The sequence below is a fragment of the Macaca mulatta genome, chromosome 9 (genome assembly GCF_049350105.2).
Source record: "Macaca mulatta isolate MMU2019108-1 chromosome 9, T2T-MMU8v2.0, whole genome shotgun sequence".
Taxonomy (NCBI): domain Eukaryota; kingdom Metazoa; phylum Chordata; class Mammalia; order Primates; family Cercopithecidae; genus Macaca; species Macaca mulatta.
This window is the reverse complement of record NC_133414.1, coordinates 103,476,084-103,490,164: the sequence shown is the minus strand read 5'-3', so window position 1 is coordinate 103,490,164 and position 14,081 is coordinate 103,476,084. Positions and strand designations below refer to the sequence as shown.

The window sequence follows — 14,081 nt, the reverse complement described above, 5'->3', positions numbered from 1 at the left end:
CTAGGGCTGGGTGTGGTAGCTTGAGCTGGTAATCCCAACTACTTGGAAGGCTGAGGTAGGAGGATGGCTTGAGACCCTGAGACCAGGAGTTTGAGGTGGCAGTGAGCTTTGATTGTACCACACTCCAGCCTGGGTGACAAAATAAAATGTGTTGCAAAAATAAATAAGTAAATAAATAAATAAATAACATAGCTGAATCAGTCATTATCTTCTAATAACCATATTAAGATCGAGCTGAATCATTTTTTATGATAATACACGAAAATGCAATCAAAGTATGTTAGAGCCTGTATAGGCCCAATATACCCTGTAGGTCAGACTTCTAATTTTATAGATGTGTAGTCTGAGACCTGGAGAAGTTAAATGACTTGTTACACACATAACCAGTAACAAAGGTGGGTCTGGAATCTAGGTTATATATGAAGAAACATGAATTACTCATTTAAGTGTTCTACATCAAATCCTTTTCTAGGGAATTAACAAACTATTAATAAACATACAAACATGAATATAAGACAATTATGAATACAGATCTGATTTTAACTATGGTGTCAAAATTTAAGGAAGCTTGGTATGCAACAAGATCTTCAAAAGAATTTAAGAAAGCACACTTATTGGAATACAGAAATAAAAAAGTTTACTAAGATTTTTATAATAAATCATATTATAGAATTTTAAGCTTTAATTAATATCATTTTGGAATAAATTATACCTCATCAAGTGAATCGCTAACCAGATGTGTCCGTCTTACTTTCATATTTAGAAATAACATATTCATATCGGGTCTCTGTCTTCGAGATACTTTATCCACCAGACTTTGCTAATTAAATAAGAAAGTAAACATTTTTGCTTTTACTTAGATTATAATTAAGTTTAAAACATTTAAAGATTTTAGTAAAAATAACAATTATTATCTATGCCATTTCTTATATAAACAATTTTATAAAAATCAATTATACACATTTTTATTTGTGAAAATGGCTTATTATTATTTCATATTGTAACAATGATAACCAAAGGGGATCCAAAGTGGAGGACCAAAAATAATTCACCTTCTATAATAAAAAATGTTGCATCACAGTTTCCATATGTGTCATCTCTTAAATAGCAAAGTTTTCTGTTTAATAAATACAAATATAAAATGGAACATTCAAAACAAGGTATATATTTCTGATGATAAACCTGGACTTAGGGTTTTTTAGATATTGAATTTTCTCTAAAGGTACAATTAGTCTACTTTACAAAAGTGACTTGTCAACATGTATCAAAGATCATAACAATATTCATACGCTTTATCCCAGTAATCCTTCCACTGAGAATTCTAACTTGGAACATATTTTATACAGTTCCATGTTCATCACAGCACTATCTATAAAAACAAAACTTTAGAAACATCTTAAATACATATCCAACTAATGAAAAAACTGATGGTCATAAAAACTATGTAAATAGTACAAGGAAGGTACACCTGAAGAAAGTATGAAATAAAATTGTGTTTACAATACTATTTCAACTCTGTTGTCTTTTAAAGATAATACAGAACAAATATCAAAAGAAAATTTACTAAAATGTTAATGGCTTTGCTTGGGCGATAGGGATATGAGTGACTCAAAATTCTTTTGTCACCGTTTTTCAAAATATAAGCACGGAATAGGTGAAAAACAATATATTTAAAAATATCTATAAGAAATATATGTCATTTATCATATACAATTCACATGCTTATATATTTATCTAAATAGTCTTTATTAGACTGTATCTTTTTTGGTAATAATGAAAACTATTGTGCAGATTAAAGATAAACATTTCAGACATTTTAAATACATGCAGCAATTTGCTTTGATAGATAAAATTTTAGTATCACAAATCTACAATTTAAGGCTACTTATGATGTTGAATATTACTATAATAAAACACTAATTTGGAGCCTTCTCCATTTCTCCCATATACAATGCTAAATGCTATTAACAGCCTTTTATTTCTCTGTGTCCCCACTTATCAAAGAAGTCTGCATTCCTAGGATACTGTCCTGTGTTACAGACCGTTTTTTCCTACCTTTTCCTATCTTCTGTTCCCAGTCTAGCTCCTGGGCAGCTGTCACATTATTTATTTATTATAAATAATAAACACATTTATGCTAGGATGCTAACAGCAAACAAAGTTAGTAGCTACTCCTCTCATCAGGAATTCATATTTACTAGAAAATGCTCCAAATGAAAAAATAACCCAACAATGATACATTTCTTGACAGTGTGACTGAGGAACTTATTTTAGGTTAGGAAACCACTTTTGTATATTTAGATTGTACCATATAAGCTCAATCTTACACTTTTTAAGATTGTCCTTGTGTCAAAATAGTCACCAGTCATTAATTCCAAGTGATATGGCAATTTACATGTTAAAATGTTGGGAAACACCCATAGAAAACTGATAATGCCACTCAGCTCTCAATGTCAAGCGTCTACTCATTCTTTTGCATGCTCTGTAGAAAACTTAGCCTGTCACAGTCTACACCTGCCATTCTCCTTCTTTAAAGTAGAAGAAAAATTCCACAAAAAGGTATTTGATATCCTGTGAGTGACACAGAAAAAACTGTTTAGTCTTGCTAGTTTAATCCAAACTAGCTCATTCTGTTATGTATAAAAGCACTGTAGATTTTTTCTTACAAATATAAAAAAATTATAGACCAAGGTGAAAAAATATTAAAAAGGCACATGACATTGTACGAGTACAACTAACAGAAAATGTCAGAATGAGTAGCTATATAGCTAATAATTGAGCCAATATCTACCCAAGATCAAGTAACAATTCTGGTGCTGAATATACCTGTTTAAACTCATTCTTCAGGGGGGTAGTGTGGCTTTGGAATTCCCTTGATGGGCATAGGCAATAAAATTTCTTCTAATATTCCCATATTCAGTATAAGATGACTTTGGGATGTCACCAGTTACTCAAATCTTTTGTCCTTCTCTGTGATAGAAAGAAATACTCACCTTCTGGGAACTGAATTACTGAAGAATAAACATTCTTATTTTTTACAGCATTTTGAAGTATTACAATTTATGCTTTAGGATTCTTTTTATATACTCTTGAACAAGATGGAAATCATTTCTTTTTACCCTATATTTCTTTTTCAATTAAGAAGACCACAGCCAAGCTTCCCTCTTTTAAAATTGTGAGCAATTATGTAACACAAGCAGATGTTTGAAATACATAAGCACTTAAACATACAGTTTACAGCTCTAGCAAGAAAACCTCACTGAATCTGATATTTATTAGATAAAGTACATTACTGTGCTGAGATGAAACACAAGGGATAGGGAGTGGTAAGGACAGACTGAGAGATAACTTCATACTGCTCTACAATTTGCCTAAACTCAGTCTGATTGCTATCCCCAGCCTCTTTGGGTCTCCATGTATTTTGGTTTCCTAAGAACCAATAAAACATCTTTCACCTTCTTTGGGCATATTTCTCAGTTCTCCAAGACATACTTTTTGTTACATTTTCTAATTTTTTGGTTGTTTCTGATTTTCAAAACACCTAGAAAATGTTTCAGTAGTTTGAGTGGTTTGCCTAATGACACTCTGCCTCACCGCAGTTCTCAATGCTCTGCTGGTTATCTAAGGTTGGTGGTATGGTATCTGCAAAATGAGGTCCAACAAGCTCTCAGTAATTTGAATCTGTGAGAAGCATTTACTCTTCCTACTATATTTATAATACAATCCTACTATATTTATAATACAATGAGAAGCTGATTAGAAGAGATGAGAGTTATCTTGTCTCCCAAATTGTAAATGGTTTTTAAGCACTTTTTGGGTGAGTATAACACGAATTTTGCTTTTAACATTCCTGATTATGCTAGAACAATTCACAAGACATTTAAATTATTTATTAAATTATTTACTATATTGATTATAGTCAGCATAAATATGTTTTTATAGCTGACTTACCCTTGCGATGTTTATCATCTGTTGCTCTGAGTCTCTTTGAATAATGATTTTTTTTGCAGCTATAGAAATAACGAATGGGTACTGACAGAAGGAAAACCTGCTCAACAAGTGAAAAAAAGAAAAAGCAAAATGGTGTATTTTTAGCAAAATTATACTAAGGGAATCTAAGGTACCCCTTGTAGCAACATAAAACATTACTTTTGGATTGTGTTTTACCATATACAAAATGATTGTATGTGTATCATTTCTTTTAATTCTCACAGCCATGTGAAGAATGTATCATTGCTAGATGTGCAATGCCTTTATTCTCTGCAGAAGCTACATCAAAGGTTCTCAAATGTGTGCTAACCACTTACATTGTCTATACAAATAATTTCATTGTATATCATCACCTGTGAACAACATGACCAACACTAGAACCAGGAGGGAGAAGTGCTGGTGAAGTAGTACAGAAAACCCAGGTGCTCAATATTAATATAAGAATCCATCATTATATGGAGAGTTCTGATGTGTGAGTTCCAGAAATGAAAACATCTAACAATAACTACAATATGTAAAAAGTAAAGTAATATATTTAAGATCAATAAAAAGAAATCAGAAATGTATGTTGCATTGAGCATTATATTTAGTGGTGTGGTAACAGGAAATGGTATGTATTTGTAATTACACATTATAATCAAAGGTTATGAAAATAACCCCTCCTGGGCTAGAACATTCTATGCTACGCACAAAAGCCACAAACTACACAGAGATAAATGCATTTAGAAAGAATGAGTATGGCAGCGATGACACTTCAGGAGTTATTCTGCCATTCAAAGTGACTACAATGAATCCATCAGTTATAGCTGGAATCCACCTGAACAAAGTCAGGCGGTACAACTGTGACCACTGAGAAAAAAAGGCATTATGAGGAAAATGGATGTAGCCTTAGTGTAAACTGAAAGTGAGATGGCTTTTACCATGGGACGAAATTGTTAATAAAAGTTAAGAGTTCTTCAGTACTGGTATATAATTATTTTGAATTATCAATGCTAACAAAAAATTGGAAATAAAAAGAAAATGCAATGAACTCAGTAAGATATATATTAGTTTTATTATGTACTTTAGGACAGGGGTTCTCAACCTTTCCCTTGTCATGCACAAGAGAAATGGTACTTTGTGAATGACACACTGAAATGAACAGATGAGGCTGCTCATGGCCAGAGGTCACTTCCCATAGGGCTCCTGTTCCCCTCTAGGTTCAGGCTGGCTACCCAAGGATTGATGGGATCCTAGGATTAAAACCCTAATGTAACTCATTCTTGGTACACCAGTGTTGTGGCACAGTGGTTAGAGGAAGGTCTACATTAAAAGATGTTGTCCCTGAAATATGCATAATAATTCTTGGTATTGTTTTGTGGTTGTATCTACAACATGTTACAATTATATTAAAATGGAAGGAAAAAATATCTTTGTAAAATAAACTTTGCCAATAAAATATCCATCTGGGACTAGGGTCCCCAGAACTTAAATTCTTATCTTATTCAGTTCTGAGTGTTCAGATGTGAACTGAGATGTGTCCAGAAGGCCATTCTATGTTTCAGGTCAATTCTGATAAAGAGGGTCCCTGGAAAGTTTAACCAATTTACAAACTAATCTGGGGTTTTGAGGTTACTTATATCCACACCATATCTCTTTACTCAGATTCCTCTACAATTAAATGCAATCTCCTGAACATCTCATGACCTAAGGATAAATTATGTTTGGAATAATCTTGCTAGTTTAATCCAAACTAGAAGTGTGGATATAAAGTATAGTGTATTAAATAATTTGGTGACTGTTTTACAAATTTATTTATTATAATAAATAAGCTGTGGTGAGGCCCTTTCTCTATAACATCTACTCTTTTTATATTGCACCTAACAGACAACCACTTTTTCTTACAGAAGAAAGGAGAAATGAATGTGTGTGTGTGTCTGTGTGTGATCAATATATTAGATCAGGCATCTGCAAACCATGGGCCCGAGACAAATATGGCCTACAACCTGTTTTCGTAAATAAAGTCATTTGGGACACAGACATATCTATTCATTTACATCCTGTCTAAGGCTACTTTTGTGCTAAAATAGCAAAATAGAATCTGTGTAACTTATAGTGTTGAAAATATTCACCATCTAGTTCTTTACAGAAAAAGTTTTGTTGACCCCTGTGCATAGAATAGTAAGAGATAAGAGACTGCATACTAAGATAGAACCTCTCCCTTCTTGAAAAGATGCTATTAACCAAACCAAAACCACATTAACATGTATATAAATTCAAAAGGTAGCAGAAAAAGAAAATACTTTAATAAATATAATGATATTTCAAGGCTATCTGAACTATATTTATACATTTATATATAAAGGTATGTGTAAACTTTATATAAACTTAAAATCTAGTCATTCTTTTGAATAGTATTTAATTTAGGTGGATAATCAAAGGAACTTTTGTTCATACCTGTGAGAATTTCCAAAGTTTTGCCAAGTATGATATTCTTCCATAAGATCAATGTGATCCAATGTAGAATTATAGAAATCAGTATAAGGAATAAGGGGAAGGTGAACTAAATTGTTTGCAGTATCTGAAAAGATAAATTCTAACATAAAGACTTTTCCCAACATGCACAAGATTCATTCTAATAATAAAAACATCATTTTAATGTCTACAAGATAGCCTTGACCTAGAAACTTCTATTTTAAATAAATGCAGCTCCAAATGAAAAGGGTAATTTAAAAATTGTGGCTAAAATGCAGCCAATAGTTTCTTGCTTAAAAAAAAAAACTTGTGGTGAGGATTATGATAGTATTAAAGGGAATATGCAGATGGCCACTTACTCTTATTTCTGTGTGTTCTCTCCTAGGGGTCCTAGCTCATATGCACTTAATTGCCATAATACAGAACACTGCCCACTAAAAGGCATAAAGCTTTTTTCATGCTTACAAATTACGAAATCTACTATCAAAGTAGAGAATAAATTACAACTCTTTCCTTCAAAGAAGTGGTTTAAAATTTAAGAATGCTTCTACAGTCCTTTGAAATCCTTAAGAAATATCCCTAATATGTAACAAAAGAAAAGTAAAAAATGCTAGAATAATAAAAACCTACTAAGTAAAGCCAACACTTTAGCAGCTGATGGAATCCACCAGGAACACTTTGTTATAGGTGGAAATTCTTCAGGCTTTGCAGGAAACAGGCGTAAAGAAATAAATTGCAGCAATCTCTCTACCAATTGTTTGAACCTCTTCTGGGACAATCTGGTAAAGATTACAAAATAATGGCAATCAAAATTTACATTTTCTATTTTCAAAATTATCTGTTAGATATTAAACTACATCCTAAGCCACAAAATTTTAGACTATTCCCCCAAATTCTATTTCTTAAATTGCCAAACATTTGAAAAGATACAAAATCTTACCTTGAATACTGTCTTAGTTAAATGAGAAATAAACACCAAAATTACTACAAAGATAGTAACAAACATTTTAAAGACTTTCAATATTCAGTCAGTCTTCATTATTCACTGATTCTATATTTCCAAATTTGCCTACTTGCTAAAATTTAATTGTGTTTTCATGGTCATTTGGGGACATGTGAAAACTTGTGTTTTCATGGTCATTTGGGGACATGTGAAAAATGTTAAGTCTCCTGACATGCACATTCCCAGCTGAGGTCAAAGTGATGTTCTGCCTTGTTTTAGCTCAATACTCTCTCTTTGCAAGTGTCCTTTATGCAATCCATTTAGCTTCATGTTTTTCACATTTTGTTGGTGATCTGCTATTTCAAAATGGCCAAGTGTAGTGCTAAAATGCTGTCTAGTGTTCCTAACAAGAAGGTTGTGATATGCCCTACGGAGAAATTATATGTATGTTAGAAAAGCTTCATTCAGGCATGAGTTATAGTACTGCTAGCCATGAATTTGATGATAATGAATCAATGACTTCTATTAAATGAAGTATGTCTTTAAAAAAACACACATAAAGCAAAGTTATATATTGATTGGCTGACAAAAATGTGATCAGAGGCTCACAGGAACCTGACCCTGTATTTCTCCTTGAAGCAATGGTTCTGTATTTATTAATTCCATGTTTGTGGTGACTTTATAGAATATAACTATGAGTAATGATAATTTACTGTATTTAAAATTTCTTTGGGAAATATTTTGCCTTTCTACTTTTATCAGTCATGGAGAAGTCGCTGTTCATGTGGGTATACTTCTGTGAAAAAAGTATGCTTTTACAAATTGATATTGATAGCTAACCTATATTTTACAATGACATTTTTAGGTAAGGAGAAAGTGCCATTTAAATAATGGTGAGATTTATGACTTTACAGATAGAAAATAAAAAGACATACATTAAAATAGTAGTGTCCGAGCAAATCCAGTCACCATCTTTGAGATATATAAAAAACCAATAATAGGAATGTGCTATATAAAAAGTGAAGGCAGTAGACAGAAATTCTCAACAGCTTATGCAAACAAATTGGTTACTTACATTAAAAACAGATTTTTAATTATCCTTTATGTAGTACTAAAGTAGATTTTTATAATTGGCTTTTGAAGCATTGTGAACATAAGCACCATTTCTAAAGACCTGAAAATATTTAAATATATTGTATTGTAAAATTACTAATACCAAACTTAAAACTGTGAGACTATAAAAGTTCTTAATATCATAGAATGATTTACTTTTTAAACCAGTGAACTAGGAAATGATGGTCAGCTTCCACTAAGGTAGCTATCTGTCGTAGCAAGTGAGCATAGATGACATACGTAGATGTATTATTAAACTGAGGATTCTGAAAAAGATATTAAAGATAATGGTGTTAAAATTCTGTTAACACACAAAGGAAAAACACTAAGCTTAATAAGTAAGTGGTAAATTCAGGAAACAGAATTTGAGATTATAAAGTAACAATAACCTATTTGTTATTTAATTAACAGAGACTTTCATTTACGCTGCGGCTATACAGTGAAAAGAGCATATGCTTTGGAGTTAAGACAGATCTGAGCCTGAGGGCTAATTCTACCACTTACTAGCTATATGCCCTTAGGCACGTTCCTTACACTTTGATTCTCAATGTCCTCATCTGTAAAATGGGAATGATATTCTCTATCTTAAGGGTTGTTTTGAGTATTGAAAAGGAAAATGTATATAAAGCACCTTCACAAAAGTGCCTTCATAAATGGTACCAATCACTATCATCCAATAAAAGCAAAAAACCTGGGTTTTCCTGGATTAAAAGCTAAAAAAATGAAGTTAAAGCTGGTTGTGAAACTTTTGCCATTGTAAAATGAGTTAGCCTCATATATCCCAAAGAACAAAGGGAGAACCACATACAGCTTCTGACAACTTTTAAATGATAAACGGACACTGAAGGAATACTTGTAAACTAAGAAAAACCTTTAGTTATGTTTCCAAAATCTAAAATTCCAGCACAATGTGCATTTCAGCACATCACGGAAAAAATAAATATTATTGGAAAAAACCTCCTGAAATTGTGAAAAATAAGAGAGTACCATGTGTTTTTCAAAACTGACTTACGGACAGAACAACTCAAAATCTGGGACTGACCTCAGTTGATAACTTCATCTGATGATGGCTCTTGAGAAGAACAAAATATGAGCAGAGCTTATAGCTGACCCATATACTCACCTAAAATCTGAGTTTCGTGTCTTCTTTCTAGCTTTTACTATCTCTACATAAGTTTACTCTTGAGTTTTGGCTCTTTCTCCTCTTACCTGTCTATTTTCCCTCCTTACATTTCTCTTCTTAACTACCTCTTGGTCATTTCCCCCATCTTTCCCACTTTTTCCTCTTTGCTCACTTTCTCTATCCCTACCCTAAAAGTTAGTTACAAACATTTTAAAGACTTTCAATATTCAGTCAGTCTTCATTATTCACTGATTCTATATTTCCAAATTTGCCTACTTGCTAAAATTTAATTGTTAATCCCCAAATCAATACTTGTGTTTCCATGGTCATTTGGGGACACGTGAAAAATGTTAAGTCTCCTGACGTGCACATTCCCAGTTGAGGTCAAAGTGATGTCCTGCCTTGTTTTAGTTCAATACTCTCTCTTTGCAAGTGTCCTTTATGCAATCCATTTAGCTTCGTTTTTCACATTTTGGTGCTTTTTGTTGGTGATTTGCTATTTCAAAACGGCCAAGTGTAGTGCTAAAATGCTGTCTAGTGTTCCTAACAAGAAGGTTGTGATGTGCCCTATAGAGAAAATATATGTATGTTAGAAAAGCTTCATTCAGGCATGAGTTATAGTACTGCTAGTCATGAGTTCAATGATAATGAATCAATGACTTCTATTAAATGAAGTATGTCTTTAAAAAAACACTCATAAAGCAAAGTTATATATTGATTGGCTGACAAAAATGTGATCAGAGGCTAACATGAACCTAACCCTGTATTTTCCCTTGAAGCAATGGTTCTGTATTTATTAATTCCATGTTTGTGGTGACTTTATCTTTCCTCACTTTCTCTATCCCTACCCTGTATATGTTCTTTCATTAGACATATTGATATTATAATATTGTACTAAACACTATACTTATTTAATATCGTTTTCCTTACTTTTAAATGAGATAATATACATGGACAACTTTTATAAATTGTAAAGAATAATGCAATGTATTCATAGTATGCTAGCTATGGTAATAATGTATTTCTTCCTCAAAAAATAATAAAAAGTAAAAATTGCTTTTCATTTGTCTGGATCTTAATTTCTTTTTGAATCAATCTGTATCTATCGAGAGAAAAAAGTTCATTACTTTTGCTTTATAACAAATTAAAAGAAAACCTTTTATCTTTCCATAAGAATTCTAATTGAAATTATTGAAAAATACATAGAAAAGTGAAAAACCTACTAGATGGGAAAATAAAAGAAAATCCTGAAGCCTGTTAAACTAGTTACAAGAAAGAGGTCTGAATGGAGGAGAAAGAAATGCTTCATTCTGTTTGTTCCTGAATACTCTGGCAGGAACTATATCAAAATTTTAATCTCACATGTAATTTAGCTTCGGATTACTTATTTGTTATGGCTTTAATCTTATTTTTCTTACTTTTTAAAATCCTACTAATCTTTTAATCTTACTAATCTTACTTTTTAAAAAATCTTCTGGTTACAGGTAACTATAATTCTAAAAAGAATCAATAATGTTGCCCAAAATGATATTTAATATTTAATATTTCACATACACATGTAGAAATTGAGATCTGACTTACACAACTTCAACTAAGTTCTAGCTCTCTTACCTGTAAAAGTATAAAATATGCTCTAAGATCATCTTTTGTTCGTGGACTGAAAAAGAAACAAGAATAATTTATTACGGATGAAAGCTTAATCTCATAGCATCTAATGAAAAAGACCAATAAATGTTTCCATGAAGACTGAGTTGAGAAAAGCCAAAAACTAGGATAAAATTAATATGCATTATTATTGAGACAGTCCATAATATGCTGAAAATACAGGTGCTTCTGTGCCTCTTCTAGGCTGGTTCCGAAGATAAATAAAGACTGAGCTAACTAGGCTATAACATTTTGTGAGGTAAATATGATTAATTCTGGAAGTAGTTAGGAGTGTAATAAAAAAATCATCAATTTTAGAATTTAGAATACTTATGTTTTGTTTTAATAAAGGATAATCTTAAGAACATTTATGTATTAAAGAAAGAAAATGAGCTTGTGTTTCTAGGTTCATTCCTCAAGTGATGTAGAAATGTCTGTAAATCAAATCATACTTTAAATGCATTCAGTATGCTTCTAACGGAAAGAATCATGAAAAGTAAGTAATTATTTCCATCTTAATATGAATTCTCATAGTATCAGATTTGACCAAGAGCTTTTGTTATTCTCAAGGCTAATGAGTGTTTCTTGCTGGCTCAAGATCTATTTGGTACATTCTCACAGATATCTGGAAGTAACTTCTTGAATTGAAAATGGTTCACCTCTATGACAACCAGATGCAATTCATGATTCCTAACTGGGTCCTGGGTTGAAAAACAAAACCCAGCTATTAAAGCTTTTGTTATTCTCCATGCTGACGAGTGTTTCTTTCTTGCCTGCTCAAGATCTACTTGTATATATCATCTATTCCTCCAAGTCCTTTCCTGTCCTACCTAGAGCTTCATAATCTTGGCAAGGTCATTTATGTGTGCATAAATTATCAGGCATGCACAATAAATTGTATGAGTAGGTCTGATTTCTTAGATTTTTTAAAAATGATATTTTTACTATAATATTCAGGAAGCAGCTAACTCCCAGTTTGGCCTTAACCCTTCAGTCCTCAGACACTTAACTGAGATGTAACAGAGGTTTCTTCTTTGTGAGACTAGTAATTGATTTTCTGAAACGTGAGATATAGGAAAATATAATACAAAAAGGTCAATTTTCTTATAATAAGCAAGAGTTTCTAACAGAAAAACAGGCAAATCTGCAATAAAAAATGGCAAAAGTATGTGGAAAACTTACAAAAGGATAAATAAAAATAGCAAACAAATAATAAAATGTTAAGCTTATTAGTATTAAGGAAAAGTATATAAAAATGAGATCCACTTTTCATTTATTAAATTAGGCCAAGTTTTGTTATAAGGAGATACCACTGAAGTCTCAGGCCCTCTGCTGTTAGAAGTGTACATTATCATAAATGCTTTGTAAAGAAATCTGACAAAATGTATTAAGTGTCTTAAAATGTTTATACTCTGATACAGTAATTATATTTCCAAAAAAATTTTTATGTAAGTGCTCAGAATATTTTTGTACAAAATGTTCACTGTGGAATTATTCACATAAACAACCATTCTTGGAGAATGGTTAGGTAAATTACAGTACATTCCTAAGTTATTAGTCAGACATTAAAAGTGTGGTTTAAGAAGGAAAATGCAAACAAATTACTAGAGTAATAAACTAAGAAAAAGACCATTAAGTTAAAAGTCACATGAAACTATACAGTATGATTTTAATTGTTTTTAAAAGACGACTAAAAAAACACTGTAAAATGTTAACATTTTTTACTTTCTTCTTTTTTTTTGAGACAGTGTCTCACTATGGATTCTGAAATTTATGAATTTACAAATAGAAAATAAAAAGACATACATTAAAATAGTAGTGTCTAAGCAAATCCAGTCACCATCTTTGATATATATAAAAAACCAATAATAGGAATGTGCTATATAAAAAGTGAAGGCAGTAGACAGAAATTCTCAACAGCTCAACAGGCTAGAGTGCAGTGGCATGATTTTGGCTTACTGCAACCTCTGCCTCCAGGATTCAAACGATTCTCTGGCCTCAGCCTTCTGAGTAAGCTGGGATTACAGGACTGTGCAACCATGTCTGGCTAATTTTTGTATTTTTAGTAGAAATGGGGTTTCACCATGTTGGCCAGACTGATACCTTTTTTTTTTTTGAGACTCTGTCGCCCAGGCTGGAGTGCAATGGCGCGATATCGGCTCACTGCAAGCTCCGCCTCCTGGGTTCACGCCATTCTCCTGCCTCAGCCTCCTGAGTAGCTGAGACTACAGGTGCCCACCACCGCGCCCGGCTAATTTTTTTGCATTTTTAGTAGAGACGGGGTTTCACTGTGTTAGCCAGGATGGTCTCGATCTCCTGACCTTATGATCCGCCCGCCTTGGCCTCCCAAAGTGCTGGGATTACAGGCGTGAGCCACTGCACCTGGCCAATACTTTCTTCCTTATGCTTCTCTGCCTTCTCTAAATGTTCTATAATAAGCATGAATTTCTTTCAAAATCAGAACAATTAAAATATTATTAAAATATATATAGGGTATATGTAACATTACATTTAAGAATTCTACTTAGGTATTACTTTTAAACTAGACTTGGCATTCCTTTGGCTTTAATAGAATTTATTTAAATAATATACTTTTAATATAAATTTAAATATGTATTTTTAAAAGTACATTTTTATATTATGCATATTCATGGTTCAAAACATCATCAACTAAATTGCCCATGATTCCTTATATAAGAATCTAATATTTAGTTTTGACAGAAAAAAACATTTTAGTAGCTGGCCTTAGGTGTCCCTATATTAGAAATAAGAAAAATTTCACTCTGGCTACCAGGAAGCCCAAGGCTAAATTTA

At 32.2% G+C, this 14,081-nt stretch overlaps 1 protein-coding gene across 6 annotated transcripts in view; it reads right to left on the bottom strand.

Annotated features, from left to right (window-relative positions):
• HECTD2 (HECT domain E3 ubiquitin protein ligase 2) overlaps positions 1-14,081 on the bottom strand; it is a 95,257-nt gene that overhangs the window by 22,883 nt on the left and 58,293 nt on the right. For 4 of the 6 annotated variants that reach the window (XM_015147680.3, XM_015147678.3, XM_001088322.5 and 1 more), the window contains 6 exons: positions 11,235-11,280; positions 8,657-8,766; positions 7,075-7,223; positions 6,427-6,550; positions 3,952-4,048; positions 713-820 (listed from right to left, as the gene is read on the bottom strand). In XM_015147680.3, coding sequence (XP_015003166.2) covers positions 713-820; positions 3,952-4,048; positions 6,427-6,550; positions 7,075-7,223; positions 8,657-8,766; positions 11,235-11,280 — 634 coding nt within the window. Of the gene's footprint in view, positions 1-712; positions 821-3,951; positions 4,052-6,426; positions 6,551-7,074; positions 7,224-7,384; positions 7,397-8,656; positions 8,767-11,234; positions 11,281-14,081 lie in introns of all 6 variants that reach the window. The other 2 variants (XM_077946750.1, XM_077946751.1) reach the window with 2 other exon arrangements.